This window comes from Gadus macrocephalus, chromosome 8, assembly GCF_031168955.1.
Source record: "Gadus macrocephalus chromosome 8, ASM3116895v1".
Lineage (NCBI taxonomy): Eukaryota > Metazoa > Chordata > Actinopteri > Gadiformes > Gadidae > Gadus > Gadus macrocephalus.
In genome coordinates this window covers 17,231,587-17,254,714 of record NC_082389.1, presented here as the reverse complement: position 1 = coordinate 17,254,714, position 23,128 = coordinate 17,231,587, and the positions used below count along the sequence as shown (strand labels likewise).

The 23,128-nt window shown below is 45.0% G+C and overlaps 2 protein-coding genes across 4 annotated transcripts in view; both read left to right on the top strand.

The window, feature by feature from the left end:
* Positions 1-5,920, top strand: part of mast3a (microtubule associated serine/threonine kinase 3a) — a 30,393-nt gene extending 24,473 nt beyond the window's left edge. The window contains exons 24-27 of the mRNA XM_060059586.1: positions 308-430; positions 863-999; positions 2,153-2,334; positions 2,806-5,920. Of these exons, the coding sequence (XP_059915569.1) occupies positions 308-430; positions 863-999; positions 2,153-2,334; positions 2,806-3,686 (1,323 nt within the window). The 3' untranslated portion in view covers positions 3,687-5,920. The remainder of the gene's footprint in view (positions 1-307; positions 431-862; positions 1,000-2,152; positions 2,335-2,805) is intronic.
* A 332-nt stretch (positions 5,921-6,252) lies between these two features.
* The window catches only part of pik3r2 (phosphoinositide-3-kinase, regulatory subunit 2 (beta)), a 39,860-nt gene continuing 22,984 nt past the window's right edge, over positions 6,253-23,128 (top strand). The window contains exons 1-2 of one of the 3 annotated variants that reach the window (XM_060059600.1): positions 6,253-6,513; positions 13,814-14,774. In XM_060059600.1, the coding sequence (XP_059915583.1) occupies positions 14,456-14,774 (319 nt within the window). In that variant the 5' untranslated portion in view covers positions 6,253-6,513; positions 13,814-14,455. Of the gene's footprint in view, positions 6,514-8,767; positions 11,728-11,886; positions 12,043-13,813; positions 14,775-23,128 lie in introns of those variants that run through there. The other 2 variants (XM_060059602.1, XM_060059601.1) reach the window with 2 other exon arrangements.

Here is a 23,128-nt window from a genome sequence, read left to right as displayed (position 1 = left end):
CTCCGTCTTAACTTCTGTTAGTTTTAAATGTTAATGGCGTTTGACAGATGGATTGTTACTCATGATTATCAGTAGTTATACTTTCCAAGTCATCACTCCAATACGTGCTATATGTCGGTGCGTCTGATCCAGGTGGGTTGCATACGAAACATCGGCGGGCTCGCTCTTGTACCTCAGAACGATCGCCACCTGCGTCGGTGATGAATAAATGCATGTCAATGTGTGCTAATTGGCTACCATTCCCAGGGGGTTTGGTTGGCTCTCTGTTTGATAACCCCCCCCCCCTGCCTTGTTCCTCCCCCCCCAGTGCGTGGAGGAGGGCACCCCGGCCCACGAGGCAGGGCTGAGGGCGGGCGACCTCATCACCCATGTGAACGGGGAGTCTGTGCAGGGCCTGGTCCACACGGAGGTGGTGGAGCTGCTGCTCAAGGTACACGCCTCCACAGGCCGGCTGGATACGAGGGGAGCCCTGTTGAGCCACGCCCCTATCACTAAGGCCGGGAACATGGCTGTTCTACAGCCAGTGTAGCACAGTGTATTGTGATGAGCGAAGCCCCATTGTATTTAGTCTTGACATTGCAATGTGGATATCATATCATGCCGCACCTCATTCACACTTGTATCCATCTTTTGCTCTTCTAGGCACAATTTAGTAGTATTTATTTTTTAGTACTTCTTGGTGAAATTCATTGCTTGAAAAAGGCATTCAAATGCAGCAAAAACGGTCAATAACAAATCATGTGAACAGAGTTGATTCATTGAAGTTAAGTTGACATAAAGAATGTGACCGCGAATGTCGTGTATCGCGTGGCGATTGGAAATGGGAGGAGCTAACATGTGAATGTGGACGTTGGTCCGACAGAGTGGCACCAGGGTGACCCTGCAGACCACTGCCCTGGAGAACACCTCCATCAAGGTGGGCCCGGCCAGGAAGACCAGCTACAAGGGCAAGATGGCCCGGCGCAGCAAGAAGGCCAAGAGGAAGGACGGCCAGGACAGGTAGGACTGCACAGTGGCTCTGGGTTTGAGGCCCAGCGTCCACCGCCCGTCTGTGGTCATCTGTAAGGTGCCCCCGCTAGCCCCACCAAGACTGATCAGATTTGACTCAGGGTCGCTTTGGCTAAAAGCTTTGGTAAATGACTTGACAGTAAAATTTAAGTTTGGGACTATACTGTCAAGCCCCCGATTGACCATGAAAGGATGTCTTAAATGAGGTGTTAAAATTTGCATTAAGCCTCCACCAACGTTTGAATGGGGGGGGAATATATACAAATAGGTCCCATTATAAAAGAGTGCTCATGAGCGCCATCATTTGTTATGGGACGGGTGGGCGTGGCCTGTTATGGTAATCGGCGGGTGTGCTTGGCACTCTGTGGTCGGGAGAGGAGGAGGAGGGGGGGTGGGTGCCTTCTTTCAGTGGCAGCCCATTCCTTGCAGATGACAGCTCAATAACTTATTGGACTGTGAACAGCGTTGACCTGCCAACAGGAGCCTGGTCACCGTGCACCCGTCAGCCCCTCACAGAATCAGGTTCCCCGGGGCAGCACTTTCTGAGAAGGTGTTTTCTGATGCCCCGCTGATGAGTCACAGGGTTTCTGGTGGTGTTGAGGTTGTTTGTGATTGACGCGTCGTGTTTTTGTTTTACGTAATATATATTTGAGTAGCGTATTTTGATCGTTATCTTTATTCAGAGGTTTTTAGCCCTGTATGTTCTGGTACAGAAAAGGAAATGTTATTAATATTAACTCCTTTAGGAAATGTTTTTAACCAAAGTATTTCCCTAGACTGTTTGGCTGGTAGTAGGCACATTGACCGCAAGACTTCCATGAAATACCGTCTCTTAAAAAAGCATGAATAGTTTTAAGTTATTCATTCAATTCATTCATTCATTAAATGTCTTAAAGTCACTGTCTACATCTGTATCGGGTTACACAATGGGGATTGAGCTTAAAGCCCACGGACGAACACCCTTGCACACCTAGTGTCATCGTTGTTATGAACCGGGGGTCGGTGGTGACACTGTCTCTGGAAAGATCAGCGCTCATCGCCAACAACCGTCGCCAAAGAGGACAATAGCGGTGTCTTCTAGATTGGCGCTTTAAGCGAGTTTTCCCCCCCCAACCCTCTCCGTCTCCTCCTTTCGGTTTCCCAGAAGGCGGAGCATCTTGAAGAAGCTCTCCAAAAGCTCTCCACCGCCGCCCATCCAGAGCAGCCGCAGCTTCTCCTCGGGGTTCCACCAGTCCTCCAGCGACAGCCTCTCGGGCTCCCCCACTCAGTCCCTCTCCCCTGGGCCGTCCACGCCCTGCCGCTCCCCGGCGCCCGACCACTCTGGAGGTGGGTGCGCGCGTGTGTGTGTGCGTGCGTGTGTGTGTTCTGTTAGTGCACCCTGTAGGATAATTATACCAATCTCAAGGTACAAGAGAGCTAATGGTTAAATCATTAATGATCTGTTTATAGTTTATAGAACACAATATCGTTAATATTTTAATGTTATGCGATGTTCTGTGATTTAAATGATCATCATTGAATGATGTCTCCTGTTCCAGAAAGATCATATCCAGTTTAATCTTGTTAAAATACCCCTAAAACCCATCGAATGAAAATGTATCCAGTTATGGTGTTAGGTTTAAATGTGTGATAATCCTATTGCCAGCTTTGAGATAATCGAACAATGACCGTTCAAGTCCTCGTATGCCACACACGCTGCTACACGTTCGCTGTCGGCCTCGTCGTCGGGCCGCCGTGGTGTTTCCCGGTGCGCGTGCCGTCCTCACCGTGTGCCCCCCCCTCCCCTCCCCTCCCCAGACTCCAGCTCCTCCCCCTGCTCCAGCTCCCCCAACTCCCCGGTGCCCCAGGCGCGGCCCAGCTCCCTCCACGTGCTGGGGGGCCGCTTCTCCAAGGCGGGCCGCTGCAAGTCCACCACCAGCATCCCCCCGTCCCCGCTGGCCTGCATCCCCCCGCCGCAGCCCCTGTCCCCGCAGTGCTCGCCCGCCTCCGTCAGCCTGCCGGCCGGCGGCCACGCCAAGGCCCTGCACGGCTACCACCCCCACCACCACCACCCGGGCAAGACCCTGTCCCCGCCCACCGTGGCGCGGCACGCCGGCCGGCCCCGCAGCGCCGAGCCCCAGCGCTCGCCGCTCCTCAAGCGGGTGCAGTCGGCCGAGAAGCTCAACGTGTACCACGGCGACAAGAAGGCCTTCGCCACCCGCCGCCACACCATGGAGGCGCCGCTCTCGGAGGGCGAGGGGCAGGAGGACCTGGAGGCGGACGCCGCCGCCACCGGGTTCGTGTGCGTCGGGGAGCACGGGCGCCAGGGGCTGTACGTCTCGCCCCAGCAGCATCGCCGCAGCAACAGCCTGAGCAGCGGGTGTGGCGGCGGCGGCGGCGGGGGCGGAGTCAGCCGGCGCTCCAACGACGTGGTGGTGATGAGGAAGCTGGCGCTGTCGGAGCGCAGGGACTCCTTCAAGAAGCAGGAGGCGGTGCAGGAGGTGAGCTTCGACGACCTGGACGAGAAGGGCAGCCCGGCGCCGGTGGTCTCCGGCAGGCCGCCCAAGGGGGGCTTCATGGCGTCCTGGATCCACCCGGCCCAGTGGGAGGAGGAGCTGGGCGTGAGGGGGGGGGGAGGCGCCTCCGCACAGGGTAAACCGCAGCCCAAAGCCAGGTCAAAAGAGAAAGATGGCTCCTAGTGGCGGGTTGTGACAGGAGCAGACTCAGGAGCAGGAAAGAGACCTCACGCCATGGCCGCATTGACCTGCGACTGTATTTTTTTATTTGAAGGCTTTGCATGCGTGTCAAGAAAAACTGTGAGCCGAGCCACAACTCGAGTCACCGGACTGGCAGATGGACGGAATCGACCAAAAGAAAAACCCTTTCAGACATTAGTTTGTTTCTTTAAGCGTAATGCATTCGACCATGCTGTTCATAAAGTAATGGCTGCCCAAACTGTTTACATCTCAGCTTGCTTTTCTCTCTCACTCTATTTTTGGTTCTCAGATCACTGTGGCGCCTGCAACTGAAGCATTTTGTAAATACCACAGTTTGAGATGAGGAAACTTATTTATGCTTTTTTTTTTTAATGCTCATCTAATTCTCAATATGTCTTTTTTGGTTCCTTGCAATGCATTGGTGCTCCAGGTTGAATGCTTTTCTTGGTCGATGCTGAGATTGGATTTCAAATAATATTTTGAGGAGATATAACAGCTGCCCGCGTCATGATTGGTTGAAGTGCTTGACTGGGAAATTGCTACCCTTTACCCGGGTCCAAATCAGGCCTTTTAAAGCTTATCACATTGTTTTCATCTGTACCGAGATTCAGAGTTTCTGAGAATATTGTGAATTGCCTTTTTACATTAGATGCATTACCCTTTTAACTATAAAAATGCATAAACATCCTTTCAAAAAATATATTGGCAAACAATAAAGTAAGTCACCGTACCATAACAAGATAATACCGATTGGAACCATTTTAAAAGAGGAACTCGAGCTGTTCATTAATTAGCCATCATGTATGCAATGGCTATCGGTCCCTGGGAAAAGTGTGTGTGTTTTGTGTTGTGTTGAGACATTTTGACCCTCTGGTGCCAAATTGAATACGTTGGATCCTGTGTGACTCCCCTTTGAATCTAGGACTGCTTTACCCTGTATAATCTTCATCCTCAACATCAACATGTACGTCAAACCAGGTGTCTCTAGCTCTCTCCTCCGATATACCCTAGCCTAGCTTAAGTGTTTGCCCAAGTTGTAGTAGCCGTATATAACACATAATGTATCTTCTGGTTGGTTCTCTGCGTGATTCGAAATGCGTTCTTTGTACAGTGTAGAACTAACAACCAAACATTCGTTGGTGTTGTTTTTTCTGTCTATGAATGAATGTTTACATTTTAATGTGTGCGTACATGGGTGACTGTCAGAATTCATGTAAATTATAAGGAAAAATGAACGAGGCTCTGGCGACCGGATGGACGAATGCATAGAGGTAGCCTGTTTTGTATATTTTGATATGGAAACATGTTCTTGCTGAAGTAGTCGTGATAATTATGCCTTTGATGTTGACAAATATCTATAAATAATGGTGGACCTTTTACGGAAGCTGTCGGTGGTGTTTTAAAAGTGACCTTTTTGTGCGAGTAGACCCGACTTTAAAAAACAAAACCAACCTGTATGGATGGACCTGTAGGTGTGGAGATAGTGGGCGTGAGGCGCTCTCACGCGTCAGAGTCCCAGTCTCTTGCCAGCGTTCTTATTGCATTGTGAGTGATTCAAGTGGCACTGGTGACCTGATGGTTTGAGATGAGTCGTTGAATCGTCTGGGGGTGTAGGTAAACCGTATGGAAGAACAGAAAGTGCACGAAGCGTTAGAGACGTTTAAAATAAAACGGTTTGAGAATACATTCTTCAGAATGGGAATCGTTCTTGAACATTTACTAACGTCTAGACCACCAACGCTAGTCACATGGAGAGTGGAAGTTTAGCAATCTCACTTTTTTGAACTAGTAGCCTACTGGATGTTATTACTCATTCATTATTAATGTTTTGTTTTAGTTGACCTTTTCCCCTGTGCCTGTCGGGAGTGGAAGGTATATATACCAAGTGCACCAGGACATGTCATGTTGGCTCTGTTTGTTTATGTGGAATGTTTACTTTGTCATGGATGATCATAACTGTACACTGCTCACGAGGATTGGTGTTATTAAAAAAGAAGGATGCAAGAATGTTATCTTTTGTCCTATGACTTTGCAAGAAATAATGGTTTCTTAGACTATGCGTATTACAATGGGTTCCCGCTGCCAACCCGGAGCGTACCCTTACATAACGAGGCTCTAATCAATGTTGATATGCCTGGTTTACCTTGCACAACTGATATGCCCGTTTTTCTATTGTCTTAAATTTGCTTCAAATAAAATGGTGGCAAAGGACCAAAGTGGAGTATTGTCTTGTGTATATATCTGGCATAGCTAACTCTGGGTTTAGGCATATTTGCATATAATGTCATTGTCAATGCCCTGTTTTTTTACTAGGGTCTTAGCATGTAATAAACGGTTTCTAGACCAAATTCAGGATGATTATTATTACTATTAAAATAAAATATTTTGTTTCTCTGTATTTAATGGAATAAAAAGAGATTAGAAAGTGGAGGGAGTCTTGTTCAGATTGGGTCAAATTTCCGTAATGGGCTGTAACCATTCGATAGCACAGGCCCCTCTTCACTCATTCGTGGGTTTCCGTTCAACTTCGTCTCTTTCCGTGCTCTTCATATTAGTTCCCACGCACGATCCTCTTTCCCTGCGCCGCCGTGCTGTGCTGTGCTGGAAAATGGCTGTGTAGCAGGCAGGGGAGTAATGTACGGCAAAAGAAAGAAAGAGCGAGAGAAAGGACGCAAACCAACAGTGAACAGAGGTTCAGAATAAAGTCGATTTTTGTACCGACCACTAAATCGATGGCAGAGAAGGAAAAGCACTTGCATGTATTTGTACTTTAGTTGAAGTGGACGAGGCTACGAGGCGCTGTCTACGGGTGAGTTTCTCCAAGTTATTGCACATTTCCAGTACAGCAGGACAGAACTGTACTGGAAAATGGTGGAAGCGCTGCATGTGTGCGCCGAGCAGGCTGTTGACTTATGCCCTAGTTTAATCCAGGTTTAATAGTATACATTATCCAGGGACTATTGCATAGTAAACGTTTCTTTAGATGTTGAAAACGAAGTTAGTTGCTCTACTTTAAAGTGATCCATATAGTGTATTGTGCTCGTCGACAGTTTGTAACGAGTCCCCTGAGCACAGAAGTGGTCCTAGTTTTGCGTTTCTGTCATCATTCGCAGTTCTCCATATAAATCCTCCCAGACTGAGGTCTCATAACTCCTATAAAGCACCTCAGTAAAGCACATTGTGCTTAAAACGCACTTCCATTCGTCTAACTTTGTACATATTATCTCGACTGTATGTATACTGCTGACAAGCTTAATGTCAATTAAACCCCGAAGAATAAACATCTATTATAACGTTTTTCGATAAATGGAGAAAGAAAGTGTGCTGTGCTGAACTTTAGAAACAGAAGCAACTCAAACATGACGGTTGTGCGCTGCACCCTGTTTGATTGCCGTCCTTCCTCTTTTAAATCTGTATTAAATTCAGTATTTAATAGGTACAGTGCTTGACATTACCATATGCCTCCTATTAGGCCCACGTATTTGCTATTGTTAGATTGAATCAAATGTTTTGCATGTTGAGGTTTAGGATTTGGAGGATGTTACTCTTTATATAACAAGGCAAACCATATGTATGTTAACAGTAGTTCTGATGAAACATAAACAAAATTGCAATATTATGTAATCATGTTCAATATTTTTTTTCATGACATGAATATTATCTAACATGTATATATTTTAATAATATTTTATAAAAAAACACCTTTGTCTCCCCCTTCCCCCACACACACATGGACTCAAGACACACACACACACACACACACACACACACACACACACACACACACACACACACACACACACACACACACACACACACACACACACACACACACACACACACACACACACACACACACATGCCCTGACCCTTGTTGTCTTGCAATTACTAAATACAAATATATAAAGTAATATGTCGATATTTTATTAATGTAGAGAAGGTGCTTTTTGATGTCCATTTCGTATATCCATCATAGACCTTTCCTACGTTTTACTCATCAAGACAACTCATTTCCAAGCAAAGAAAAAAAAAAGGCATTCACACAGAAGTGTATACTTGAGTGACTTTACAAAACCTAGCAAATTAAAGGATAAACAGTGACTTGGGGGTGGAGGTTGGAGGGAGTGTAACAAAGGTGTTGGGTCAAAGCTTAGGTTCTGACCCAGAACCCCCTATAGCTTCTAGTATGCAGTCAATGCATTGATGGACTGATGCAGTGGTATACTGATATACACAGATTTACCTTGAGGAACATCTCAGGGAATGTATGTTCTCCTAAATCTGGATACAGTCAATCCCATCTGTGTCTGGTCAGCGGTAAATGGTAACAAATTCAGCCCTGACTTTTATAACTAGCAAATATAATTGCATGGAACCTCATTTGCATTGCATCCATTAAAATACAATATATAAAAAGAGCAAAAATAGGGCAATTCAACCAATAGAAACTTAATATGCGTTCCGTTCTTGACACAGCATTTTTATTACTATGTGCTATTGACGATTATCATTCCAGTTATAAATATATAATATATATTGACATTTTGGCTACCAAAATCGAACCCTCGTTTTTCCAGCACAGCAACCGTTCCAAAACTTTAGTCAGACCCAGCTGTGCTTCAATAAATCTATCCCGAGTTGGGAATAAAGGAACACCCAACCATTAGGAATTACTTGAAAAATCTGATTTATAAACCCTGTTACAAATCACAACTGTGTGTCATTCAATTGCAGTGTGATGGTCTTTGGCTTTATGATCTGATCTGATATCAGGTCATCAGAAGAATGTGGTCCCTCTTTTCTGCACTTTCGTTCTTTTTTTTGGGTTGGTTTCAGTAGTTTCAACTCAAGCCTCAACAGAATCGCTCCTCGAAAACTCCTAGTTGTCATTAAAAAAGCATTCGTTTTGACAGCATTACAAGTTCTAAAAAAGTACAAGTTGACCTCATTTGTTTTTTTACCCATCTGCCCTTGTTGCGTTGACTTAGGTAATTTTTTACTCCGCGCAAAAATAAAACCACACGTCCACGTGATGCCTGTTTTGCACGTCGATATCCACTGATCTCCCTCTGTGCGTTATTATTGTTAGACAGAGTAATGCTGTTGTGTGTTTTTATTTGTGGTTAGATGAGAGGCTCGTTACCAGATCTGTTGGCCTGGTGTCCCTGAAATACAATCAAGATGAAACATTGTCCTGATCACTGATCACATTTTACAGTTGAAGGTTAATGGGGACCATAATTAAAAGTAATCGGACCAGCCTTAATGAGCGCAGCAACTTAAAAAAATAACATAGGCTACTAATGATAGAGTTGTGGTTCAAATAGGACTGTTTCTCAACTCCTGATGTGTATGGGTTAGGTGTCCATGTGATCAGTTGGCTGTAGATATAGGGCACTAGTATTTCCAGCCATTTTCCCTGCATAGCAGTGTTATGGAGTAGCAGCATAGGTCTACATTATAATACGTTAAGTATTCATAATTAATGTCCTCAGATTTAGAGCTCTTTTTTTTTATCAGGGTAGCCTAGAATAAGAAACTACTTCTCCTTTATGGTCAAAGTATTTTATCTTCAATTGTGCAGTTTGACATGGTCATTCTGTACAATACAATTCTTATGACAAGACAAGGCTCATCCATTGCTCTCAATCTCTTAATCTTTGTTTCTAAGCAGCAAGAATACAGAGTCCTCTTCCTCGGCTTTGGGCCTATCTCCTCTGGGTTGCCTGTGGCGCAGTTACATTTCTCAGGTCCATGTGCACGGATGGACCCGGGCCAGTCTGTGTGTGTGGTGGCTATGGTCTGCACAGCGCACATTTAGCTGCACATTTCCAGAGCAGTATCTTGGGTCCAATTAAACTTCTTAATGTTGCATTAGCCTAATATGCACGTTTGAATGCAGAGTTATGTCAGGGTTCAGGCTGAATGTTTATATCAGGGTTGTGCTCGATGGCTTCTCATTTGCTCGTTATTTTACACATCATGTCAACGTTGATTGTCATGGTTGAATATCTCTGACTTATGTAGGCCTACGATTTGGTTTTGGGATTCTGTAGCATGTAAACTATTATGTCTACACATTATTTATTTTAATATAAATAAACGCTAAAGAAAACATGCTAGTATGCGAACAATAACATATCATATTTTTCTCTGTTCCATAAACAGACTTAGGATTGGTCCTGTCTAGAAAGGGGTGGTAGCCAAACAACTACACTCCTCACAAGTCAAGCATATGGGGTGACCCCCTTTTCAATGTTTTGCGTTCCCTAAAGTCATCTCTGCCTTCTGAAATATTTTGAAGATGTATACTTCAATGGTAGAGGCTTATATGAATGGACCAACAGAGTATTAACAGATTCATGAGAAAGCAAACAAGTGCTTACTTATTGATAGGATTGTACAGGGCGCTATATCTCAGAATGAATAATGATGTTGTCTACCATTCACCTCAGGTCTAGATCCAAACACGTCTGCCTTCGTTGGCAACTGAACGTCGTGTTGAATGATTGGTGGAGAATTGGGTGAACTGCAGATACTCTGTCTATCTGTGTGCATGTCTGTTTTTCTGCTCATGGCTTCATTGGTCGTTGGATATGTATTGGACTGGGTTGTAACCTAGTCTGTGAAGGGCTACAATTTACATTATCAGACAAATCAGCCAGTTTGAAAGAACATTTAATTTAGAAATACAATTAACACATATGTAACATGCAAATATTATAAATATATATCTTTTGGTTTTGTTGTAACTTGGGAAAAGCTCTTCTCAATCAGATGGTTGGCTGTGTGGAATAGAGAATCCGTGGGACATTATGCACAGTATTAGTTCAGTTGAGTGTATAGAGGTCAGTCCTGTATTGACTAAACGCAGAATGCATGTCAGCATGTCAACATTAAAAAAATAGATGTTAAAACAGCAGAGTAGACTAGCTCCCATTTCAACATGCCTGCATTCCCATTTTGATAATGTCTCGGCCTAGGCTATTGTTCAAAGAACAATAAATATAATATATGCCTATTTAATTATTTAACTTTGTTGATTAATCTTGTGTCTGAATCGTTTGTGTTTTGTACTTGGCCATAAAATACAACTTAATCCAATTCTCTGTACAATTTGTAAGAGGAAAAGCAATGTTGAATACTTAACATTAAACATATGAATCCTTTTAATCAGCACCACAGCTAACATTTCTCATCATAACATTGCATCATTTGCCGTGTCATGCTTCAATTCCATTCCTGCTTCTTGAATCCTTTAGTTTTATTTTCCCAATTGTATATATTTTATACATTATACATAAAATAAGATGATAAACAGCATGTTTTAAAAGGAAAAGTAGTATCTGTGGAAAAGGTGGGAGTTGTTTGGGTCAGATGCTTGATCACTGCCTAGATACATTTTCTAATATTAGAACGTTTCCTTGATTTGCCCGGCTTCTCTGGTGACTCGGGATCACATGGTCAGAGCAGCAGCCAATCAGATCACAGGGTGAGCTTTCCCTCTCTCTAGCAACAGTGAGTTACTCGCTGCCTATTCATTAATTATTTTCCTCCACTCTCCCCAAAGCCTGTTTGGACTCAGCCGATAGCTAAGTGCGCCTCTCTCCCCCCCCTCTCTCTTTCTCCCTCACTCTCCTTCTCTCTCTCTCCCACTCTGTTGTTGCCCTTCTCTCTTCAACTCAGTCCTGTATAAAGTCTTTAAAAGAGATGGATTCAGTGACGGGAAGCCGACTAACCACTGCTGCTGCCTGTCTGAAGTCAGAGCAACTCCTACAATGTCAGAGTGGGGAAACAGAGAGACGCTTCTTCTTCCAACTCCTAGGAGTTGCAGCACTTCTTCTGCTCTGGAGAAATGTGATAAATCAGGACGACCATATCAGTGGACATCTCCTCGCTTGCTCCTGCGTTTTCTCCTCATCCTTCCCCTTCTTCTTGCTTCCCTCTCTTTTCCACAACACTATGGTGAATTTAGGAAAACATGGAGTGTGGAAAAGGCAACTGGACTTTTTTTCCCTTCTTGGTGAGGACAGAAGCGGAAGGCGGGGGGGGGTTTGTCAGTTGGAAGGCAGGACTGTGTATTTGGGGTGGAGGCGGGGGGCGGATGGGGGCGGGGGGGGTGTGTTCAAGAGCAGGTGGAGAGAGGCAGGGAAGGAGGCGGGCGGGGGGGCGGGGGGGGGGGGTATGGTGGTGTGAGCGTCGCGGGCTGTGGTTGGGTCTGCCGCTGCCACGTGTCTCGCCTGGCACCTCTCGCATCTCCACTCTGAGGATGTTGCACCCGGAGTCTGCCCGTCCAGCTTCTCTCTCTCTCTCTCTCTCTCTGAGCCCAAAAAGTGTGGTGAGTGCCGGCCATCAAGCGGTGTCCTGTCTTCCTTCATGCTAACTCTTTGCGGTGCTGGTAACTTTGGACCGTTTTTTTTGTTTGGGTTTTGTGTATATAATAACAACATTAACAACTGACGGAGGTTTGCGGTCAATGTTTGCTCGCTCGCTTTTTTCCTTTTTTCGAATGTCGTAGGCAAGTGAGGATAATGTAGGCTAAGGTTCGAATGCATGCAGCCCCGCATTAAGCGATCAGTCCGAGCTTTGTGCTTTATTTCTGATTTAGGTCAACTGTTTTCAAGTCTTCTTAATGTTATTTTACTTTTGGAGGGGGTCACCTGGAACGTTAAATCAATGCATTGAAAACGGTTGCACAACAACGAGCCTCTCAATCCAGGCCAATGATTATATAATTTGTGAAATGCCCCAAACCCCCCCCAAAAAAAAGAAATACTCCCTACTTTTTGACACAGACCAACCAAGAATGTTTATATTCTCCATCATTTCACTTCATTCATTCGTCCATCGTCCGTTTCATTCGTTGTTTCATGCTTATTCGTTTTCGCTGTTTCGTCATGTCTTCGCCAGGTCTAGAGAGGTTAACGGTACCGTCGATACTGCATGGACAACAGACACCAAACGTCTGAAAGAAATCCTAATCTCTCCGTCGGGCTCTTTGCTCGCCCAGCTCTGTTCTATAATGAATGCCGTTTTGAAGTTACCTCATTGTTTCAGCATATTTCCCCCCAACTTGATCTTTTGGGCCTCAGGAGGTAAGGGGAAATCAGAAATATCGATGTGTGTGTTTTGCATTGGATTACAAAATTATTTAAATGATGGGAATTAAGATATGAACTATTAAAGTTATCAACGCGTTTGTTTTTATGTGATCCCGGAGTCAATAGCTTTTGAGATTGATGACGTTCCTATAAACGATTGCTTCATACGGTAGAATGTTCCCCAGGTCTTGTGTCTATAAAGATAAGGGAGCATAGCAACAGTATTGGCCTTTTATTGTCATAATATGATATTTAACTCAACCTAGCAAAAAAAAAAGAAATATATTTTTCTTTCCATACAGCGATCTCGTTTGTATCGGCTACTTTCAACAACTATAAAGCCTTTTTAGAAGGAGAGAGAGGCATTTTTTTCTTGATAGAACCGAAAGGTAACTGTTTTTGAAAAAGGTATTTTCATCCTCAACACTTCTTGGGACCCTAACATCTCTGGGCGCCATCGTCATCTTCATCAACGGCACACTCCTACAAATACGAAAACATTTAATAATACTTTTGCATAGCAACCACCCACATAGTTGCTTTTATCTGTGTGGTGAAAATGGGCCACGGTTTCATGGGGAAGTTGCCCTGGCTGTGGCGTTGCGTCGGTGGAGGCTGTGAGTGTGACTGTGCAGGGAGGCTCACGTCCAGGGACCCAGGCTGCTGTCGGCTGTGACGCAGCAGCCTCATCCCACCCGCCGCCATCGCAGCCCTGCGCTAATGCTCGGCAGCGCTGCCGCAGTTCGGCCATTTTTCGTGCTCCGCTTTTGAGCTGCGCTCGTGGCCACGAGCCGCCATTTTGCCATATCGTGTGTCCCTTTTTAAATTTTTTCGAAAGGTCTCCAAGTGTCTTAAATTGCAATTAGTAGACTCTGTTTTTTAATTTCAGTTAAACAGTAAGCTCAAGGTTAATGCCAATTTTTTGTGTTCATATTTTTTTTTATATTCTTTTTCTTTAAAATGTTCTAATATGTATTTTAGCTCAATGTGGTCTCCATGTCCATGTAGGTTGGGACATAATCAGTGTCCGGAACATGCGGATCCCAGAGAGAAGCGAGGGGGATTAAGGAACGGGCCGGCCTCCGCCTCTCGTGCCTCGGACCGGACCGCTGGTGGGTCTCGGCGCGTCGAGACGTCAGCGACGGAAGGACCCTCCTTTGGCCGGCCAGCGCTCCCGGACGGAGCGCCGAGCAGGCGGCTCCAATAGCACCCGGCCAGCCGGTCTTTTGCCGCTTGAAGGAGCATGTTGCCAACGCTCTCCCTCTGCTCCATCGTTTGGCTCAACCGAGGCATCAAGCTGAGGAAAGTGCTCCGGCGCTCGGCGACCAACGCTGGTCCACTCTGAGGGGCGGTCCTGCCGCGAGGAACAGCGGACACAGCGGCGGTACTCCCCCAACCACCCCGTTATCGCTTTGGAAATGCTTCTAAGCTTCGGGTGACTGTATTCTCCCTCCCCTCCCCCCCCCCCCCCCCCCCCCCCCGCTCCTCCCATAAGCCACCGTACTCCACACCGTGTGTTTCTGGGGGGGGTGAAGAAAAAAGAAATCCGGTCGAGCCATAAACAATAAGTGGCATTTGGACCCATAGTCAGCCATTTTACCTCCCTCCTCTCTTCTGGTGGCCATTTTGTTTTGAGCCTGCCTGTTCAAAATGGCGGCAGAGGGCTTCCAGTACCGCGCCCTCTACGGGTTCACCAAGGACCAGGAGGAGGACCTGGACCTGCAGTCCGGGGACCTGCTGACGGTCAGCAAGGCCTCGCTGCTGTCCATGGAGAGCTACCAGGACGGCTGCATCGAGCGCCCCGAGCGCCTGGGCTGGCTGCTGGGCTTCAACGAGCGCACCAAGCAGCGCGGGGACTTCCCGGGGACCTACGTGGAGTACGTGGGGCCCGTGAGGATGGGACACCCGTCCAGCCAACCCCGGTCCCAGCGGCCCCTCCCCGCTGCCCCGCGACCGGACGCATCACAAGGTAAGGGGCCCCGATCCGTTCCTGGTCTGGGAGGGCCGATGTCCGCTCATAACCAACGCGGTTCAGCCATGACCTGTTTTCTGTTATTGATGTAACGGCAGTTGAACAAAATAATATAAGGTATTTTTTTCAAATCAATCCAAATAACCTTTTTGCTACTGTGAATATGTTGCTGTGCTTGAGGTTGTGATAAGATACGACTGGGCCTGTTTACTTATTTATATACTCTGCATTAGTGCTCATTACCTTTTACATTGTGCTCTTCATGGTGGTTACCCCAAGTCCACGGACATTGTGAAGGTTGTTTTAATTTGTTTTTGTAAACATTACAAAAAAGCAGGGAGCACTGAATCTATTAACTATTAATCAATCACTAACAATGCAAATATGCAGCATATTCCCAGTAAGAATCACGCCGTTTAAAAATGCAGATGGATTCAACTATGAACGTATACAGCCTATTGAAGACGAGGTTATGTTCCGTCCTTCCACCATAATGTATTTAGCAGTATTTAGCTGATTCAATTATAATGGAGTTTCACTTTTTAATCCCATGTGTAGAGTAGTGTTGCAAATGGCAGTTTGAGGGGGATTATGTTAAGTGTTCTTGTCTCTGTGTGCATTTGGAGGGTTTTTCCCTCAGATATGTGTTTTGGGGCCGTTTGTGTTTTGAGGTTGCTTCCCTGTTCAACGACTAAAAGTGTGCTTCAATAATGTGGCCATGTTGACTGGTGGCAGACGCTAATTTCTCATGTGGGGAGAAAGGGGAAACTGATTTTTTATTCATTATGAAAATATATAATTTTACTACAGTATATTATTACAATATGTTTTAATTTGGATGCAACACATTTGCATTTGCATTGCATTTCCAATGATGCATTTATTGATCAAACAGTAAGAAACACATCCTGTATGCATGTGTCCATGACAACATATGGTGTTTTATGACCGATTTTATTGTTCTTCAGATAATTAGTGTGAATGCTGGAGGCACTTACAGCATATGTTCTTCATAAATTTTTTATTTTATTATTATTCTGCCACTTTTTCGGCCCTTTACTACTTCCACAGTTTTTCATCTCCATTCAATATCAAATCTTTTAAATGTTCAGCTTCTTTGAAATCAACGTCTGCTATGTTTCTAATAAAAATATGATACAGCTTTTAAGAAATTACGCTTTTTAAATGTATAAAGGGATTCAATAGGCCAGAACCTTTCTGTGAGACTTAAAGTACTTCAGAGTTTGCACTCTGTACTCTGTACATCTTTTACCTTTAAACTTTCGTTCTAACATTAAACAAATCATCACATTTTGATATTTATACAGATCCAGACAGATTTCCAATATCGTTTTTACTTATAAAATGTCAGATGCATGTTTTAAATTTGTCGACTTCTATTGAGCCCTGGCATACTGTGTGACCCCTGATCTAGCCCCACCCAGCTTTACCAACAGATAAACATATCTGACATCGTGGAGCATAGTACATGAAAGTAGTTGATAATTCACCTAGAAACACAACACAACAAGTAAAGCTTAATTATTTAGGCGGTTCTGGATTCATTAGTGTTAAAATAATTCAATGATTGGAATTATACTTTTTGAGCGTGGGGCGTGTATGTGTAACAACTTGTTAACGACACCGTAGATATTACAATGGGTCCCAATGGAGACTCCCCCTCTCTTCACACTCTTTACACAACAACAGTCTCCTCTTTTACACCATATTCAACTGAATTGACTAAATTTGAATGGTCAGACACATGGTGGACATCCACATGTTGATCTACTTTTACTGAACCTTACCAATTTATAATAGTCTGGTTTTAGTCCTGACCAAAGCCTTGAGAACAAGGCCATGGTTTGAGGCTTTGTTCTTCATTTCATGGCTGGTTATCTGCTTCCGTTAGACGGGCAAAACAAGGCAGGCTAGGTTTCTAAATGCTAATGCTACTTAAAAACTATATATTTATCGATTATTATTTATCTGTCTCTAAACAAACAATATGTCATATGAAAGCTGAGACTTCATATATTCAGTAGTAGTATGGTAGTATATGCCACTATAAACTAGTAATAAGTATATAAACAGTAGCCTTAGCATTCTGTGACCTAAACTCAACATATTAGATATGAACAGATTTCCAAGTTACAACCATACATTTCTTACCATTGTTATTATCATTCTAATGTTAGTACTTATCAAACCTATTATACTTTGTATTATGTTGATATTGTTTCATAAGAATACTACTTCTACTACTTTTCATTCCAATATTACAACATATTGTCCTGATACTGTTTCATAAGTATACTTCTACCTATCATGAGTATTATGCCTACTTATAATAGGTCTATTTTACAGGTCTATGACTTATCATACTACTTGTGCTACTGGAACTTATACTGATCTGCCTATCATACTGCTAATAATACTAGTACTACTTATCATTCTACTTCTACTACTTTACTATTTATCATGCTTTTATGACGTCTAGTGATCATACTTATACTAGGCCTAGGTTTAATCTGCATCACTTTAGTTTAGCTATTTGTTCCACTCTTAAACTTTTGTAAACTATTTTAAGCTATTTGAATGATTTGTATATTCATATTGTTATGCTTACTCAATCCAGACTATAAACTTTTGAACTCTGTTCAAATTCCATTCAACCATTAAAATATAATAAATCATTTAAAGCCTGCAATCTAGTTTGGGGTTAGCCTTTCAACAGCCAGCCGTCACACGGCTATTTCGTAAGAAGTTGTCTTTTCTTTAATATTGGTGATTATTGTTGGAGCATGTGATACAATAATTGATTTTGTGTGAATGAACAATAAAGTAATATTAAAATTGGTGATAATGCTATTATAATTTTTTATTATATATTAGTTATTATTATTTATTAAAAAGAAACAGTCACTAAACCAATGAATCAATTAATAAGGAAAAATGATTATTTCCAAACACAAGGGCAGGGAACAACTAGCAGAACTTCCATGGTGGAACTAAGTGGGTCAAATAAGTCAACTATATTATGTGGAATGGAAAAAAATCACTTCAATATTGGACAATGGTTTTTATGTCTAGGAGGACAGTGGAAAGTATAATTAAAAAAGTTAATTTAGAGCCCCGAAACTTATCACTGAGGCATGTGATGTCTCACACTGCTAACACATGAACAGGAAATGGTATGTCAGGACCTAAAAATACGTTCAAATTGCTCTAAAAAAGCAGAGCAAATTGAACCAACAGACCTGATGCACTTCGATGACTTGTAGCAGATCTGTAGCTAATAGGCTAATCGCTATCGTCTTTGCTTAAACTCCTCAGCCCAGTTGCCAATCTTGGGAGAGTTTGGGTAGGGCTTTCACTGGCCATGACCGCACACTGACCCCCTTAATCTATACTGGAGATGCGTCATAATCCTCACCTCTATGGAAACGCAGCTTAACGAATTGATCCCTCCGTTGGACAATAGAGGTCCAATTGAGCTACTGATGAGGCTGTCCCATCCAGGCCTCTCATTGGTCCGCCCGTGAGCCTGTCTCCATGGCCCCCTGTTTGCGCCACACTTGTGACCTGTAGCACCTCCTGCCTCCAGAGTGCAGTCTGGAGAGGGTTCTATCTGCACAAAGAAATGTGCGTATCTCCTGCCGTGTATCCCTTTGTCGGCCCGATCTCCACTCAACTCCAGGGCATTCGTATTGGGAGAAGGAAAGTCTAGGGGGGCTGGGGCGTGGGGGCAGGAGGGAGCTACAAGTGCTTGGAGTGGCCATGAAGTATCTTTATATATTACGAGGGTCTTATCTGTTTTGAGGCCAGACTTTTAATGAAAGAATGAATTACTTGATTCTAAACTTTGAAACACAGGTTTTAATCATAGGGGGAGCACAGAGCCGCGTTTCAACGCATTTTGTTTTTTGATCGCTGAAATTGTGATTATCAGTTGAGCTGATGGGATTGGGCCACACCACACCGTGGTGAATCTGGACTGCAGTACCCATTTTAAACGCTTGGCGTGTATGTTACAAATGGTACCTTTTTTTTATATGTTCATAATATCTACATGGAATCATGTCCAAGAGGCCTCATTAAACTGGGGCCCTGTTTCCAACTCAAACATCTCTCTGGCTTACGTTAGCCTATCTTGAGTTAGCCCAGCCTCTGAAAAGCCTCTTGTCCTTTCTTGCCAATTTTCCCCCACAAAGCCAATATTTCTATTTATTTTTTCATTCATACCTTCCCCTCCCCCCCTCCCTTTTATTACCCTCAACTCCATGATCCAGGTCCTCCTTGTATGGAGCTCAGAGTCACAAGTTTGCTTGGCCAAAATAGATTAAACAAAAAAAAGGGGCTATATCCTGCCGCTTATGTGATATGTTCCAGGATGAACCCATACATTCCTGCCCCGTCAAAAGCCATATTGTCTTCTAACTCCTCCATGGGTTCCCTCTTTCTCCCTTTTCTTTTTGACAGTTGGGCTTAGTAGCACTCTGAGCACGCTCAGAGCCAGTGAACTCTGCTTTACCTCTGGTAGGAGGCCATTGACTATTCATAATGTACCACAAAGACGCACTGGGCTTCCTTCTAATGTATACGTTTTTAAATTCACTTGTCGAGGCGGAGTAATGTGGAATTACCAGCAGTATGACTTGTAAATACTCGGGTGGGAGTTCTGCAACAATATCACATTGGCAGATTAAGATAGCTGGAGATTTAATAGTGGCAGGGGGTGTGAGAGGGAGTGTTTGGTCCACCCTGGGAGACATCCGTATCGGTGAATGGCTTGTTGTCAAACAGAAGTCTTGTAAGGCCATACTCCCAAGCTGTGAACCTGCATAATAGTTCTTGCCCAACTGGGTTTACAGCTACATTTTGTTTTTCCCTGCAGACTGTCAATCACTCTGCATGGGTGCACTGCAAAAAATAGAATCAAATAATTTAAAAAGGAAAAATAACAAATGCTTCCTCTGTTTGGTGAAAGGTGCTGGTTTTAGCGACAACATTGTGTTTGTCTTTTGCACATTTTCAATCATTGAAACCAACCCACGGCAAAAAATAACTCGTACTACTTGTGCTTTTGTCTAAAAGATAGGGTGTAAAGATGAAAAGGTCACGTCAGTCTTGCTACAGAACCTGTTGGAGCTGGTTCAGACAGAGAACCTGGTTAACGGTGTTGCTACAGAACCTGGTGGAGGTGGCTCAGACAGAGAACCTGGTTAACGGTGTTTCTAGAGAACCCGGTGGAGGTGGTTCAGGCAGGGAACTTGAGGCTACAGATGTCTCCTTCCTAGGAGGACGGACGCTAGCAGACCACTCGAAGGCATTTCGGCCTTCGAGTCCTGACCACAGGAGTTTAGATTGTGAAGGAGAGCAGGACTTGGTAGAGGGTTGGATTGGAGATCAGCAATAGATAGGGATTGAATATATTTGCTTCCCCTGCAGAGTGGGGAAAGCAGTGGTTTGTGTGGACCTGTATTAGTATAGCTTTAGTTTAAGTATCTCTATCGGTAGGATGGTCCAATGAATGCTCATAAAGCTGTCTCTATGAACAGTGGGGGGGGGGGGGTCATTTGGGGGCCGAATATCCTTCATATCAACAGCCATTTGGAGTCCTATGTACAGGGATAATGTTACCGACTCAGATTATATGTGCTTTTCATAAGCAGGTGATCAGCTAGAGCATTTGCCAGTGCTCAGTTTTCCTTGCTGTCAAATTAAATAATAATAATGGGTTGTCTTAACGAAAGCTAAAATATGCACGAGTGCAGGTCCTGCCTGGCCAGCTCCCCCCCACACGCAGCAGAATGCCATTTGGTATTAGTCCTGTATGAAAAAGACTCACTTTCACCAAGGTACACCCGACCCGAGCGATGAATCAGTACAGCCTTGCTCCATGCAGGACTTGTGTTTACACACTCGGTAAAGTGAAGACGGGGCTGGACGGCAGGTGAGAGTGTGGGATGTGTCTGCAGTGCTAGTGTTGCTAGCAGTTCTACTCTGTGGCCACGTTGGAGCAGAGGATAGCTTTATGAAACATGTCGACGGTGTAGCGTGAGACGGGGACTGCCATCGGCTTCATTCCCCCGGCGCCCGGGCCAAAACGTTTCTCAACTTGTGGCGCAGCAGAAATAATCCTCACAGAACACAGGCCCAGTTTTGGTTTCTCTCTCTCTCTCTCTCTCTCTCTCTCTCTCTCTCTCTCTCTCTCTCTCTCTCTCTCTCTCTCTCTCTGCCTTGTGTGTGTGTCTCCCTAACCCTCTCCATGGCCTCACTTTTTACTGCCTGCTGAAGTGAACCATGGCTTGCCCCCCCCCCCACACACACAGACACACCATCCGCACCACCCCTCTTATCCCTCCAGCAACTCACCCCCCTACCTCCCCTTACACCCAGTATTGCCTTCTCCCTCAATGCCTCCCCCCTCCATTTATCCTTGTGTCTCTTGTGCCTTGCTCCGGTTCTCTCTCTTTATTTCCCTTGCTCTTCTTCTCCCTCAGTTCCCTTACCTCTCTGTCTCTCTGTCTCCGTCTCCCTGTCTCTCTCTGTCTCTCTGTCCCTCTCTCTCTCTGTCCATCTATCTATTGATTTATCTCTCTCTGACTCACATATATGTCTGATACTTTTTATTTTCCTCCTTGCTTGCTTCACACAGCCCCTGTCTCCTATTATGATCTCTTCTTTTCCCTCATTCTTTCAGATTCCCATACATGTCTGATGCTGTCTCTGTCTCTCTGCCTGTCTTTCTCTGTCTCTTTCTCTCTCCCACCCTCTCTATTTCTCTCACTCCCTCTCTCTGTCTCTCTCCCTTTCTCTCTCCCTCTCTCTGTCTCTATCTCTGTCTCTCGTTGTCTTTCTCTCTCCATTTCTGTCTCTCTTTCTGTCTCTTTCCCTCTCTGTATCTGTGTGTCTCTCTGTCTCTTTCTCTCTCCATTTCTGTCTTTCTTTCTGTCTCTTTCTCTCTCTGTCTCTGTATGTCTCTCTGTCTCTTTCTCTCTCCATTTCTGTCTCTCTTTCTGTCTCTTTCTCTCTCTGTCTCTGTATGTCTGTCTCTTTCTCTCTCCATTTCTGTCTCTCTCTCTCTTTGTCTCTCTCTCTCTTTGTCTCTCTCTCTCTTTGTCTCTCTCTGTCTCTCTTTGTGTCTTTCTCTCTCCCTGACTGTCCCTCTCTCCCTGTCTTTCTCTCTTTCTGTCTCTTTCTCTGTCTCTGTATGTCTCTCTGTCTCTTTCTTTCTCCCTTTCTGTCTCTCTCTGTTTCTCCCCCTCTGTCTCCCTCTGTCTCTCTCTGTCTGTCTCTCTGTTTCTCACACACAGTCTCTCTCTCCCTTTCTGTCTCTCTCACTCTCTCTCTCTCTCTCTGTCTCGGGGCAGCAATAAAACATGCAGCGGGGCCAGTTCTGAGAACTGTGAGGCCTCCAGTCCCTCTCTTGCTCCACTCCCGGCTCAATACCAGGAAAACACTTTCAAAGAAGCCGTGGGGGAGGGAGGGAGGGAGGGAGGGAGGGCGGTGGTGGAGTGGGAGGAGGGGATAGACAGGGCAGAGAGTGAGCTTGAGAGAGAGAGAAAATGAAAAAGATAGGACAGAATGAAAGAGTGGTGGGGGTGGGGGGGTGGGGGGGGGGGGGTGTGAGAGGGGCTTCAGTGTAAGGTTGGACCGCTTCAGCCAACTGCAAATATAGGAACCAGCTGCATCGGGATCCTTTTCCCTTCCTCCTTCCAAAGGAGCGTTAAGAGTTTTGCTACGCTATTCAGGGTTTATTATTGAGATAAACCGTACGAGGTGTAAATATTGTTCCTCGACATGTTTGAGGCCACCACTGGAAGAGTGTGTCCCCATTCAAGAGGTGGAATGATCTTCTTCACAGACGATCAATAACAACCTCTCGTCGGGACAGTCTAGTGGTGGTAAGAGGTTTGAAGATCAAGGGTGCTGGGACGGAGCGCGAAGGGTTCCGGGATTCGGACACCAATGTGATCCGCCCAGGCGTTACAGGCAGCCCCGAGCAGGTTGCTGAGCCCCCCGGTACCTGCTCCTTAACGACGCGTACCGCACACTCACGCTGTATCCATTCGGATATCAGATGGCATACCAGCGCCGCACGCCATCGCGCCGCTCGCTTCACACCTCGGAGGTCTGTAGGATAAATCCCTGGCCCCCAGATGCCCTTGGGCCCTTTACATGGAGGTGTGGAGCTCCGGGGTGGGGGGCACACCTGTCCGACCTGGATCGCTCTGTACATGCTGGCCGCCTTGAAAGCCTGTTGTGACAGGAGGGGGGTTCGCACACACCCATGATGCATGGGCCTTTCAACGCCCTCGCCAAGCACTGAACACATGTTTGCCGTG